The sequence below is a fragment of the Myxine glutinosa genome, chromosome 8 (assembly GCF_964187855.1).
Source record: "Myxine glutinosa chromosome 8, kmMyxGlut1.1, whole genome shotgun sequence".
Lineage (NCBI taxonomy): Eukaryota > Metazoa > Chordata > Myxini > Myxiniformes > Myxinidae > Myxine > Myxine glutinosa.
The window spans coordinates 25,466,964-25,480,760 of NC_136268.1; the positions used below are offsets into that span (position 1 = coordinate 25,466,964).

At 42.4% G+C, this 13,797-nt stretch overlaps 1 protein-coding gene across 6 annotated transcripts in view; it reads right to left on the reverse strand.

Moving 5' to 3' along the window:
• Positions 1–13,797, reverse strand: part of LOC137432323 (tetraspanin-4-like) — a 154,134-nt gene continuing 140,337 nt past the window's right edge. For all 6 annotated transcript variants that reach the window (XM_078783028.1, XM_068124157.2, XM_068124158.2 and 3 more), the window contains 4 exons: positions 12,592–12,693; positions 11,480–11,611; positions 7,245–7,328; positions 1–2,885 (listed from right to left, as the gene is read on the reverse strand). In XM_078783028.1, the coding sequence (XP_078639154.1) occupies positions 2,814–2,885; positions 7,245–7,328; positions 11,480–11,611; positions 12,592–12,693 (390 nt within the window). In that variant the 3' untranslated portion in view covers positions 1–2,813. The remainder of the gene's footprint in view (positions 2,886–7,244; positions 7,329–11,479; positions 11,612–12,591; positions 12,694–13,797) is intronic.

Sequence of the window (13,797 nt, forward strand, 5' to 3'; positions counted from 1 at the left end):
TTTCCTTTCTTTTCATTTTTATTTCAAGTTTCACATTACCATATCCATCCACAAAATCGTTACGAGAAGGGTGAACAATTCGATTACAAAAACGATGAAGAGCACCCAGAGGTATAGGGGAGAGAAAGCAGACTAGAAACGTGGAATGATGATCTGAGGATGTGTTTCACCCTTGAGCTAGACCGAGCGATCGGGATACATCGCGTGTGGATAAAGTGCTGGATTATCTCGTGGAACAAGGTCATCACATACCGTTTCTGTGCTGGTAATAACTAGACCATTTGGAATCATGTCATCTCCTCATGAATCATGAGGAAGGCAGTGAGTGGGAAGTGGGGCGGTGATTACCCCGAGCTAAGCGAATAGTGAAGGCAGAACCGCTTCAACTCAAGTGGAGAGTTCACTTCCAGAGCTATTGGGACAGTAGGTTCACCCATAAATATCCATCTTTCAAGACCACAATGATTGGTAGATATTGAGCAGCAGGCTCTGTGCTGTCACGGCCTACCCGAGTGCTCGGACTGCCAATAATCACTTCCTGGGAGCAACCCGCTTTGTGAAGGTTTACCTTTGGCTTTCCAAATTCACCAGGCAGCTCGACACTGCCATAGCGATGAGAAGTACATCGGCCTGGGCAGTCAATGTTGAATTTTAACCTGGAAGCAATATATGTGGATATATATGCTTTCCTAGAAACCACAATGGGAACGGCAAAAGCAATAAACAAATGAACACCGAAGCATGGCAGTGCTTGGTTTGTGTCCACAACAGACTGACAAGATATTTGGCTGCTCTGTGATCAGGTTGTACCTGAACACAGAACACAGCGGCTGACCATATCCCGGGAACTTGTACGCGAGTATCTGCCTGTATGGCCCTCTATGTAGCAGCAGACTGACCTTTTATGGGTGGATTTCCCAAATGAGTTTGCATCGGCAGCCATTCAAACAAGATGGGAGAAGGGACATGATTGAAGAGTTTGAAAAATAGAAAATATAAATCAACAAAGAAGGCTCGTCTCCAGACACCAGACATGCAAATTTCAACGTCGAAAGTGAAAATATGACTCGAATGCCTCTTTCTCAGGCCTTTCATCTTGGTCTAATCCATCTACAAAGCATCATTTCCTTTTCAAAGTGTGAGCTAAGAGTTATAAATTAAGAAAACATTCTATTAAGCCAAAGGTCACCACCATGACAGGATAGTTGTTGTAAATAATAATTATGTTGACATGACACCCCTTTTACTCTTACACTGAACAAACAATCCTTTTGCATGTTCAGTGCAAGAAGGAAGCACCACTGCCTCGCATCTGGCAGTGGCAAAGCCGGATACGTGACCACCACCATTGGTGGGACCCTATCAGCAATGATTTGCGTTCCCAGCTTCGCTTTAAATGGCATATTAAGCTGCACAGGCTGGTTTGGTGTTTGAAATGAAGCAAGAAATCAAAATCTTGAGTTTCATGTCCAAAATGGAGTCATGACCACCCCATCACTGAAAATTGAGTATCTTGGGGGTCGAGTGGCATGGTGACCATTACCCATGCATTCAAACAGTGTTGTGCATTAACAGCCTACTGAATGATTGGCAGTTTTTTTTGTTTTGTTTTTATCCTTTCTACTGCTCTCAATAATAAGCAAAACTAACTGCAGTTTGTTCTCCCTGCAGTTATCTCATCTTAATAAAGACAAACAACAACCTTGAACACACAAACCAGCAGAAAACTAGTGTAAATGTAGGTGATAAAGCCGTTTCTCCATAGCAAGAGCTGTGCGGCACAACCCGTTGCAATCTATGCTAAAGCAAAAGGACATCATCTCAACCACCGAGGGTAATGCTTCCTTAAATGCTTCCAAAATTCCAAAAAAAAGATTTTTTCATGAACAAATGAATGAAAGAATGAACAAAATTCCAAAATGCTTCTTTAAAGCATAGCACCTACACTGTACATCAACACATCTTGCTCCGATGAGACGTTCTGTCCTGAAGAGGATGCGTACCGTCTCAAGGATCACTCGTGCAGATTCCGTCATTGAAAATACATCATCTCTGCTCCCTGTCTCGTACGAGTGCTTATAATCACATGATTGTCTGGAAATGTCTTGGTTAACTACACAACACCAGCAAAGCGCTTCACGCACCAATGACACGGCAGTGATTGGCAAGCCAGGCAAGAAAAAAAAGAAGAAGATAATGAAATATAACTCCTCAACTGAAAGCACACAAAAGTCAAGTTTTAAGTGAAATTCAATAGCAGCCTCGAGTTTCCTTCCATCCCGCTGGAGGGAATGAGTAAACATGCATGTTAGTTTGTTCTTGTTTGAAAACTGGACAGTTGAATCAGGCATCATCCTGCCTGGAAATAAAAGTAAGGAAGATAAGGATAAACGAAAGTCGCAGATTGTTAAATATAGCAATACAAACTCTATAAGTTACCATTACACCCATAAAACAAATGTTAGTCTGTTTATGTGAAAGCCTTGGGATGGCGGATGTTGGACAACTCCAGACATGTCATTTCTCCATACGCTGCACATCCTTCCCACCGTGCAGCCACTTGTCCAAATAAGAAGGAGAACAAAGCCCAACTCGGATAAACGTATGTACACCTTGAAGAATCACATTGCAATTGGTACACAAGCAACCCAGAGATGATGGGAAATCATGGAACCCAGGGGCGCTTCCTTCTCCAAATCACATAGTCAGTTCTCCGTCAAGGTCCCACCAAAGCGGAGTTGAGAGGCCAAACGAGAAATTTTCTTCTCCCACAGCAACGCCTCTCCCCAGCGTTGCTCAATAACCGAGTAGTCTCACACGTACATGTTCTTTTTGCCCTTCCGTGCCCGCAAGCACACCATCAGTGAAAACACCATGCTCAGGATCTGTGCACACACGCACAATCAGGTGAATGACTCTCTCCAGTGTTTTCATGGAACCTGTGTGGAGGCACGCAACCGAAATTATCCATGATAACAGAAGAACGTCCTACAAGACACTTCAACATCTCAGACTTTAGAATTTAAAAGGGATTAATGGTAGCACTTGTGCACAAATTGCAATCACAACGTTTTCAAAGCAACGGATGAGAATTACATTTTACTTTCAACCCTGAAAGATGCCAACAGAAATACACAATGTTTGCGTTTTCAATGTTGCGTTTTCAATGTTGCGTTTTCAAAGCAATGAAATGTTGTGTTTTGGCATTTATATCCAAATAGTTTGGCTATTAGGATATAAATATCTATAATAATAATAATAAAAGGCACCAAAGTGGGTGGCGTATGATCTTTGCTCCTGACTGGCAGGTCTGGAAAGGGTATACCAGACAAATATAAGGTGGAGCTGCAAATCAGTCCAGACAGGTCGAGTTCAAGTTCAGTTCAGGACAGAAAGAGGACAAAACAGGAGGGAGATGACATCATTGTGATCTGATCGCTGTCATTTAGTCTGGTCATTGAGCCCCAATGTGTTTCATCGGAGCTGTCCACCAGAGAGAGGCTCCAACCTGCAGCAGTCGATCCGCCAGGATAATGGAGATGGAGGCCATAGCGGGCTGGGTGAACAGTTCAATCCAAGAGAGCAACAATTTACTCCCCATTACCCGTTCCCCAGTGCATGGAAGTGACAGACTCATCAGTTCCTTATGTTGTGAGCCAAGAGGTCGTCCAAGCCTAGACCTGCTCGTTCTTAAAAAACCTCTCTACCTTTCCTTTGGGTACAAGTCTGGTTTGGCGCTAATGTTATGTTTGCATCGGTAAAACTGTATAAGGAGTTATATTAGACAGGTTAGAGCAGCACTGTTTCTTTGCTTTTGTACATTGCCAAGAGGAACCCAAGGAGTCTCCCCTCATGGCGAACCCCGAACCCCACATCCGCAACCGTATTAAGCTACTCTATACACCTAAACATGGCATGTAAAAACATGGGGATACTTCCAGATTAATTAATAGTTAATGAGCCTAATTTTCTCAGGAAGTCCTGACAATCATTTTGGTATCACACTCAACATCAGAAAGCTCTAGTAGAACTCCACAAAAAACATGCCTCACACACAACTCATCCATTTATAGTAGACTAGCCGAAAGCACCCGGCGTTGCCTGGGTTCTTTTTGAATGAATTTACTACTATAATTCAGTTTTTACTCATGGCCGTAGAAGATTGACTACTATAATTCAGCTCAGCTTTTAATTGCGAAATGGGCCCAGCCTGGCCGAAGCGGCCTCAACGGGCCTCGCCACCTCGCCTATAACCTTCCCGGGGCCCGTCCCGACATTTTACGTTCTTTTTGAATGAATTTACTACTATAATTCAGCTTTTACTCGTGGCCGTAGAAGATTGACTACTATAATTCAACTCAGCTTTTAATTGCGAAATGGGCCCAGCCCGGCCAAAGCGGCCTCGACCGGCCTCGCCACCTAGCCTAAAACCTTCCCGGGGCCCATCCCGACATTTTTTGTTTCAGAGGTTTCCTCCTATCTTTCACCGTTCAGGAGATTAGCGCGTGCAGACAAACAAACAAACAAACAAACAAACAAAAACTTTCTTTTATATATATATAGACTAGCGAGACCATATTTTCATTGGTCTTCACCACCTTGTAGCATACTTGCCTGGGAGGTCTTTTGGGTCCTCAGGGACTTTTTGGCCTTCTGGGACTTTTGGGTGATCTGGGTCTTTTTTGGTCTTTTGCGTCCTCAGGAACTTTTGGGTCATTGGGGTCATTAGGGATCTTAAGGATCTTAGGGGTCTTAAAGGGTTTTCAAAGGTCGAAGGGGTCTCAGCATTGAGACAAAATTGGTGAAGAATCAGCACAAGTGTTGTAAGGATTTTGTGGTTATCAGCATCAAGTCAAAAGGATCAAATGGAGGTGAATACATCAAGTTGTGGGAGGACCCCGGTACACTTGCTGAAACCCGCGAATGAAGATGACAACCAACGGGGAAAGCCGTACAAGTGTTCCGTGTGTTCTAAGGTTTTTAGTCGTCCATCAGCCTTAAATAAACACAAACTAATTCACTCGGGAGAGAAGCCGTACAAGTGTTCCGTGTGTTCTAAGGTTTTTAGTCGTCCATCAGCCTTAAATAGACACAGACTAATTCACACGGGAGAGAAACCCTACAAGTGTTCCGTGTGTTCTCAGGTTTTTAATCAGTTATCAACTTTAAACACACACAAACGAATTCACACAGGAGAGAAGCCGCACAAGTGTTCCGTGTGTTCTAAGGATTTTCGTCATTCATCAAATTTAAATAAACACAAACTAATTCACACGGGAGAGAAACCGTACAAGTGTTCCGTGTGTTCTAAAGGTTTTCGTCGTTCATCAACTTTAATTCCGGACTTCCGGTCCCTCGAGCGATGGGGCTTGCTTCGATCTCTCCACGGCATCAAAGTTTGAGTGTTTTCCCGTTCGTTTCTTTGTCAAATTTCTGCTGCGTATTTTGTTGTGTATGTGTTATTGTGTGTTTCTATTTGGTTTTGGTTTTGTAGTTTTGCAAATTTGTGTGTAATTAGTCGTTTCTTTGTTCGCGCCTCGTGCGCCTCGTGCGGCCTGGTGTCTCGTGCGGCCTCCTCGTCTCGACTTGTGCCCCGCCCCCTATATCTCGTTTTTCTTTCACCTCTGCTCCTGCTTTCTCAAATCCACGTTCTCACTTAGAGACTTTTCCCAGATTGTTTTTCATGGTTTTGTTTAAATATTTATTTAAATATGTTTAAACCGCAGCCGTGATGCTGACGCCGCCCCCCCCCCCCCCACCCCCCATGAACGTAGAGCAGCAACGAAGGTTGGAAAGGGTGGAAATGCGAATGGTTCGACGGATGTGCGGAGTATCGTTGAGAGAGAGGAAGACAAATTATGAATTGCGAAAGATGATGGGAATAGAGCCTGTGATGGATGCTGTGAAGAGAAACAGTTTGAGATGGTTTGGTCATGTGTTGAGGAAGGATGAAAGTGACTGGTTGAGAAGAGTGATGGAAGTTAATGTAGAAGGAAGTAGAGGACGGGAAAGACCGAGAAAGACTTGGCTAAAGATGGTCGAAGAAGAAATGTGGGCAAGGGGGTTAACAAGGGGAGATGCAGAAAATAGGGCAAAATGGAGAAGATTGTCATGGGGACCGCAAGGCTAACCCCCGCTCTAGCAGGGAAAATGGCCTTTTAAAATGCATGTTGTTGTTGTTGTTTGAAGGGGTCTCAGCAGTCCAAAGAGTTAAAAGGTACATTTCAATAGTACGTTATTAATAGACACAAAAAGGATGCATCTCACTCACACACACACACACACACACACACACACACACACACACACACACACACACACACACACACACACACACACACACACACCTCGACCATTTATAGTAGATAGTATATCATCAAACGTCTGTTGCACACCTCTAACTTTAGACAAATGTTTAATGGGGAACAGCACAAAAAGGTGAAAATAACCCAAGTTTTTGCACAGTAATGTACACATATCACATCTTCAACAAGGACATTAGTAAAGTATACCAGGCTGGGAACTGGAATTTGACAGGTGACCTCTAAAAATAAAAGGTTAATTAAACATTAACATCAGGAAATACCGAAACGAGACAAAACGTTTTAGTCTTATGAAAACAACCCATAACCTTGCACTCAAGAAACATGAAATGCATTAATTGTATTGTACGAGGGTGGTTCAAATAAAACCTGGACCTTTTTTTTTTTTTTTTTTAACACAGTGATGCATGTTTATTAACAATTTGAGGGAATATTATTGTTAATGACATTGTCAAGCAACACCTATAATCACCTGTTTCCCGCTTTAATGAATGTGCTCAAAATCAAGATGGCGGCAACTGATGCAATGAAGAGGATGGAGCAGCAAGTTTTTTTTGGTTTTGTTTTTTATGTTGAAGGCTCCAGGCACAGACTATATAGCCCTCAGAGGCCAGGCCTTAAATAAAAGAGAATAAAAGTGTATGATGAAAAGTGTATGGTGTTTGTTTGCGAGAAAGAGTAGATTGAAGCCAGGCCAGTAGCTCTAGTTTGAGTGAGACAGAAAGTAAGACCAGCAATCTCAGCAGCTCCGACGCTCTAACAGACCATGGGACATCAGAAACCAGAAACATACACGCTTGGTACGTGTAAAAGTCCAGGCCAAAATTGAATCACCATGGGAAATTTTGGCAATCCCCTCCGAGTGAATAGGTACGTGTTTAGAAGCCAAGTGGGTCTAGGTACAATTATTGGATGACATACCTGCACTAGCAGAACCAGCAGAGCAAAGATTCCCAGCATCACAAGGTTTTCCAGTATCCATCCCTTCACCTTGTCGTAACAACCCTGTGGTAACACACAACACCCTTATTGTTTACATCTTGGTACATTGCAAAAAAAACTATCAATGGTACCTGCCCTAAGGGCGGGGCTTCAATTGGGAGGCCCAAATGAAAAGGCAAAATATAAGAAATTGAAGGCTTTTTTAATTTTAAACGATTCATATAAACATCCGTTAAATCATATCACGTGCAAATCATCAAAATCTAAACAGTGTTTGTAGAATTTCAATAAAAGCCACATCACTGTTCATATCGGTAAATATTATTCCATCGTGTTTGGAAAAACTGGAAAAACTGGAAAAATTGGGGGAAAAAAATGGAAAAACAATAAAGCCTATTTTACTCCAGGGACCCCAGGATTTATCCACCCAAAATGTTGTTGCGATCGGTTCAGCCGTTTTTGCGCTACCTGGGAACGGACAGACAGTGGGACATTTGGTGAATTATAGTAAGGTATTCTTCGTTTAAATGCCCCATTCAGCTGGGGTCAGTAGCTCATGGGGCTTATGCTGATGGGCCAAGGTTTACTGAACTGGCTGACCAGGCCTGATGTTCAACTGAAGTTGGTTATGGAAGCAATTTGTAATTTATTCATAACTTGCCTACTCTTCGTCGAAAAGACATAGGATCTTTAATATCCATAGAAATGAGGTGTAGTCCAAGAGATACCATTGGGTCTTTCAAAAAGAGTAGGCAGGTGATGATGGTCTCAAGCAACCGATCGGGGTGACGTGATGCAATTGCCGTTAAAATTTTGAACCTGCAGTCCCGATCGAGTCTCGAAGGAAAACAGAGGTTTTCAAACGATTTGAGAACCAATTGGAACACACTATGTGAAGGTACAAGTGGAGCAAGAAGTGATTGATGGAAACTGTTCATCAGCAAAATCAAATAAATAAATTAATTCATATTTTGTTATTTTAAGCAATATTGAAGGACAGTGTCATATCACCAAAAATTAAAATATGAACAGGTACAGAAGCCTTCATGCAGAGGTAGAATGGACAAATTATGTCCTCCAGGTAAAGCCTAAAGACCATCTTGATTACCATCAACTCATCACTTTTCTTGGAGGTTAAACATTTTGCAACCACTTGTTTTATTAACCTCAGTGCCACCTAGGGGAAACTGCTCCCACCAGCAAAATTTATTACAAAAGGTAGAGGATCCACAAACAGGTGACGGAATGGAAAGGAACAGGTTGATAAGAGACATGAAGGTATATTGTGTGGAGGAGGGGAATGAAGGAGGTAGTGAGAACAGAAAAGCTTATCAAGTTAGGGGAGATAACACAAAATGATAATGGGATATATCGTGAAGGACAATCCAGAATCGACTTGTCCGGGCTGTCCATTTACTACGTACGAGAGGGGAGGTGGGGAGATGTACAGAAATAAATGACGAAAATGCAGGGAAAAGAGGACAACATCGGTGGGACTTTGTGAGGTAATTTCTTCACAATTTAAACCAAAATTAATATCTACATCACTGCTTTTAGGTTAACAGAATTATGAAAATATATGCAGAGGAAGACAAAATTCAACCAGAAAGAGCAATCAGAGATTGCAGACCCTCCCCAGGACGTGTTTGTGCGGTGTTTATTAGCTGCTGTGTTCGTGTGGTTTATTGACGACATATATTTATGTTCAATCCAATATGTCTGCTGAACCACGTGACCGATGAGATCATCGATTTAATTCCCCTGTACAATCTTTGTGTAGATCACACTCAAGAAATTAAAAAACTGATCGGATCAAGCGTTATACTTGTCGAATTATGACGTCATAATGAAGGCACGATGACATCATCATGAATATATGTTGTTCCGCATGAGGAGTACATGACAATGAGCCATGTTTCAATTTTTCCCATGCAGCAGTTTCAGAGATACAGAGGTGAAAATCTTTTCAATTTTTCCAAGATGGCACCATACCACATGACCTATGACGTCATAATTATCATTAAAAATATTCTACAGGGGGAGGCGTTCCTATAGCAAACATTTCTTGTCAATTGTACCTAGGGTTGCAGAGAAAAGCATACTCACATTATGTGTGGACAAACAAACAGACAGACAGACAGACAAACAAACTAGAAATCGGTCAGAGACCGAGGACTTGCCGGAATGTACTTTTTTTTCAGGGGTGTTGGTTAGAAGGGAATCGGATAATGTTTGACAAAGTTATTAGTAAAAAAAACAATTTTTGACCTTGAGTTTGACCGTTCAAGGTCACTCAAGGTCAAAGGCCATGGTGCCAAATGAAATGTGTTGTATGTGACTTCCTATATGTTAGTAACAGTAAATGTATGCATATCTCTTGTACTTTTAGAGTTATAGTGGTTTGAAATATATTTTAAATGAAAACTCGACCCCCCCGATTTCACGTTTTGGGTGACCTTGACCTTGACCTTGGGCCTAGAGAGTTAAAAATTGGGCACAGTCTATTCCAGGGCAAGGCAAATGTGTGTGTAAAGTATGGCGATGCTATGTGCAACGATGTAGACTTAGTAATGCGCACAAACAGACAGACAGACAAATGAAAAATCGGTCAGAGACCGAGGACTTGCCGGAATGTACTTTTTTATCGGCCGTTTAGGACAAATATGGCGGCCGAACCATGTGACCGATGACGTCATCATTAACATATTTTATTCCCCATGGAGAGTTCTTTACAATGAGCCATGTCTCAATTTTTTCTATTCAGCACTTTCGGAGCTGTTGAGGTGCAAAGTTTTCGTTTTTTCCAAGATGGCGGCCGAACCACGTGACATATGACGTCATCATTAACATATTTCATTCCCCCTGGCGAGTTCTTTACAATGAGCCATGTCTCAATTCTTTCTGTTCAGCACTTTTGGAGATATAGTGGTGCAAAGTTTTGCCGTTTTTCCAAGATGGCGGCCGACCACGTGACTGATGACGTCATCATTAACATATTTTATTCCCCATGGAGAGTTCTTTACAATGAGCCATGTCTCAATTTTTCTGTTCAGCACTTTTGGAGATATAGTGGTGCAAAGTTTTGCCGTTTTTCCAAGATGGCGGCCGACCACGTGACATATGACGTCATCATTAACATATTTTATTCCCCATGGAGAGTTCTTTTCATTGAGCCATGTCTCAATTTTTTCTGTAGAGTACTTTCGGAGATATAGAGGTGCAAAGTTTTTCAGTTTTTCCAAGATGGCGGCCGAGCCACGTCACGATGACGTCATCAATTGGGCACAGTCTATTCCAGGGCAAGACCAATATGTGTGCAAAGTTTGGCGATTCTCCGTGCAACGGTGTAGACGCAGTGCTGCAAACAGACAGACAGACAGACAGATGAAAAATCGGTCAGAGACCGAGGACTTGCCGGAATGTACTTTTTTATCGGCCATTTAGAACAAATATGGCGGCTGAACCACGTGAGAGATGACGTCATCATTAACATATTTTATTCCCCATGGAGAGTTCTTTACAATGAGCCATGTCTCCATTTTTCCCATTCTGCACTTTTGGAGATATAGTGGTGAAAAGTTTTCCCGTTTTTCCAAGATGGCGGCCGAACCACGTGACATATGACGTCATCATTAACATATTTTATTCCCCATGGAGAGTTCTTTACAATGAGCCATGTCTCAATTTTTTCTGTTCAGCACTTTTGGAGATATCGTGGTGCAAAGTTTTGCCGTTTTTCCAAGATGGCGGCCGACCACGTGACTGATGACGTCATCATTAACTCATTTTATTCCCCATGGAGAGTTCTTTACAATGAGCCATGTCTCAATTTTTTCTATTCAGCACTTTTGGTAATATGGAGGTGCAAAGTTTTTCGGTTTTTCCAAGATGGCGGCCGAACCACGTGACTGATGACGTCATCATTGGGGCACAGTATATTAGAGGGCAAGACCATTATGTGTGCAAAGTTTGGCGATTCTACGTGCAACGGTGTAGACGTAGTGCTGCAAACAGACAAACAGACAGACAAACGAACAGATCAACATACTTGCCGGAAAAAATTTTTCCGGCAAGTAACAAACCAACGGACACAAATGCAATACCCCCTCCTCTGGCGATGGTAACAACATGGAGGAAGATGAGCGAGAGGAAATGCACATTATGTAAGTGAATGAATGCATTGTGAATGAGAACGATCAGAAAAAATCCATTACCAGCGGCCACCACATCTTAGGCCTGTCCATGCCACAGTTACGGCTGTACTCGAAGCAGCACGAGTCGGGGACCCTCTTCTCTCCAAACGCCATGAACCAATCGGTGTGGTTTAGCACACCGCAGCAGTGGAACTGTGGGTACAAATACTATAAGGCACCATTTTGGAATCCTGTGCTTGTGGGGTTGATGGAATTTAGTGAGAAAGGCAGGAAGTACAGTTCAAATAGCTAGGAAAAAGGCTTCACGTCACGTTAGAGAAAAAGACATTGGATTCAAACATGAGCCTTACAATTACCACCGGCAATGTACCACTGATCAAAAAGCTACACAGCTCTCAAGTTTGTTTTTCCCCTACACAACCTTATGGAAAACTTTCATACAACATGGCATTTTAATAGGACACAGACAAACCAATGTAACATTGGAATCTCCCACGATGAGGCTAACTCCGAGGGCCTTTCACTCACTCACCGCAGGCAGGTTGGTGGTCTTTCTGTCTTCTACCGACTCCTCTCCGGCCTTGCTCCCCCAGCTCTCTCTGGGCTTTGTCCCCCAAATATTCCTACAGGTCGCACAAGATCTGCCAGCAACCCTCTTATGGCGAAAATGCCAAAATCTAGGCTCTCTGCTCACCTTCACTCCTTCATTCCTCTTTTCTCCCGCCTCTGGAACAAACTCCCCCACTCCCTTCAATCCCACTCCTCCCTCCAGGTCTTTAAAACAGCTGTTCACCACCATCTCTTATCTTCCCCCATCCAAAACCTTGATCTTTTCTACCCCCACTAATTCACCCCAGATACACTTTTTTGAAATTCCAACTTCTTTCCTGGAAGTCCTTGCAGTGTCCATATGTTTTAAACCTCTCCCACCTCCCCCCAAGCCCTCGCCCTCACACATTTCTCTCGATGTCCCTGCTCTCAAATGTTGTGTTTGTGTCCTTCCCCCTCTCTCCCCATCTTGTCTACCGCTCCCCTTATTATATGTTTTATGTGTCGGTTTGACTTTTTGTGTGATTAATGTTAGCTCTTTTACGAGCCTCGATCTTGTATACAAAAAAAAAAACAAAAAAAAAAACGTGCTTGTCTAAAACAAATGGAGGATAGGAACGTACATCTATCTGGATGATGTTCCAAGCTTTTGTAAGACCAAGGTTTCCTTGGGAACCATACAGAGCCAGACCTTCCTTGAGGTCTTCTTTGGCATGAGCATTGATCTGCAGTCCAGAAGAGGGGTGGGGGGTGGGGGGGGGTGGAGGGGAGGAGAAGAGGGAAAAAAGAGGGGTGGGTGAGAGAGGGGATGGAATCATTAACTTTTTGAAGCCCTTAATTATCAGCAATACAAGTGATGTAAGGATGAAACATGAACAGAAATAGCATGGAAGCATCAGAGAAAAGGTTGGTATTTGGGAGAGTCCCTATTGACAACAATTGCAAGAGCCACCGAGCAGAAAACACAAAAGCACAACCAAATGAAGATTTTCTCCAAAATGCAAAGACGAAGAAAGTTCAATATTTCAACCACAGAATGGCATTAGTCAGCCAATAACACGGGAAATGTTCCTTCCGACTAGTCACGGGGAACCTCTGGCTTGCGGACCAGATCCAGCCCATGAGATGTTTTGATATTTTGATTAATATTTTATGTAGATATTGTTACTGAACTCGAAAACAACATGAGAATAGCAACAACAAGTGATCCACCCAACATGGAAACTCTCATCAAAAGGAAGCAAATCTCAGAAGTCACTTAGGGCAAGTTACTTTAAAATATTGCGATTATAATTAATACTAGATAGAACGGCACTCTTCGACGTCACGACATCAACAGATATGCCTCCGCCCACATTATTACATCATTATAATACTTGTATCAAGTTTGATTTAAATCCATTTAGCTGTGCCCAAGTTAGCACATTTTTACCTGACATGACCTCTCACCTTTGACCCCATGACCCCCAAAATCTAATAAGTTAATCTTTACATCATTATTCATATCTGTACCAAGTTTGAATTGGATCCCTTTAGCCATTCTCAAGTTATAGACCTATAACAGAATTAGACCTTTGACCTCTTGACCCCAAATTCTAATCATTTAATATTTACAATACTATACATACCTGTACCAAGTTTGAATTAGATCACTTCAGCCGTTCTCAAGTTTTAAATCTATTACAGATTCGACCTTTGACCCCAAAATCCACTTAATCTTTACATCATTATACATACCAAATTTGGTCAGAATCCCATCAGTGGTTCACAAGTTATCGCGGTAGTGTTTTTACCTAACATGACCTCTGACCCCAAAGTCTAATCAGTTC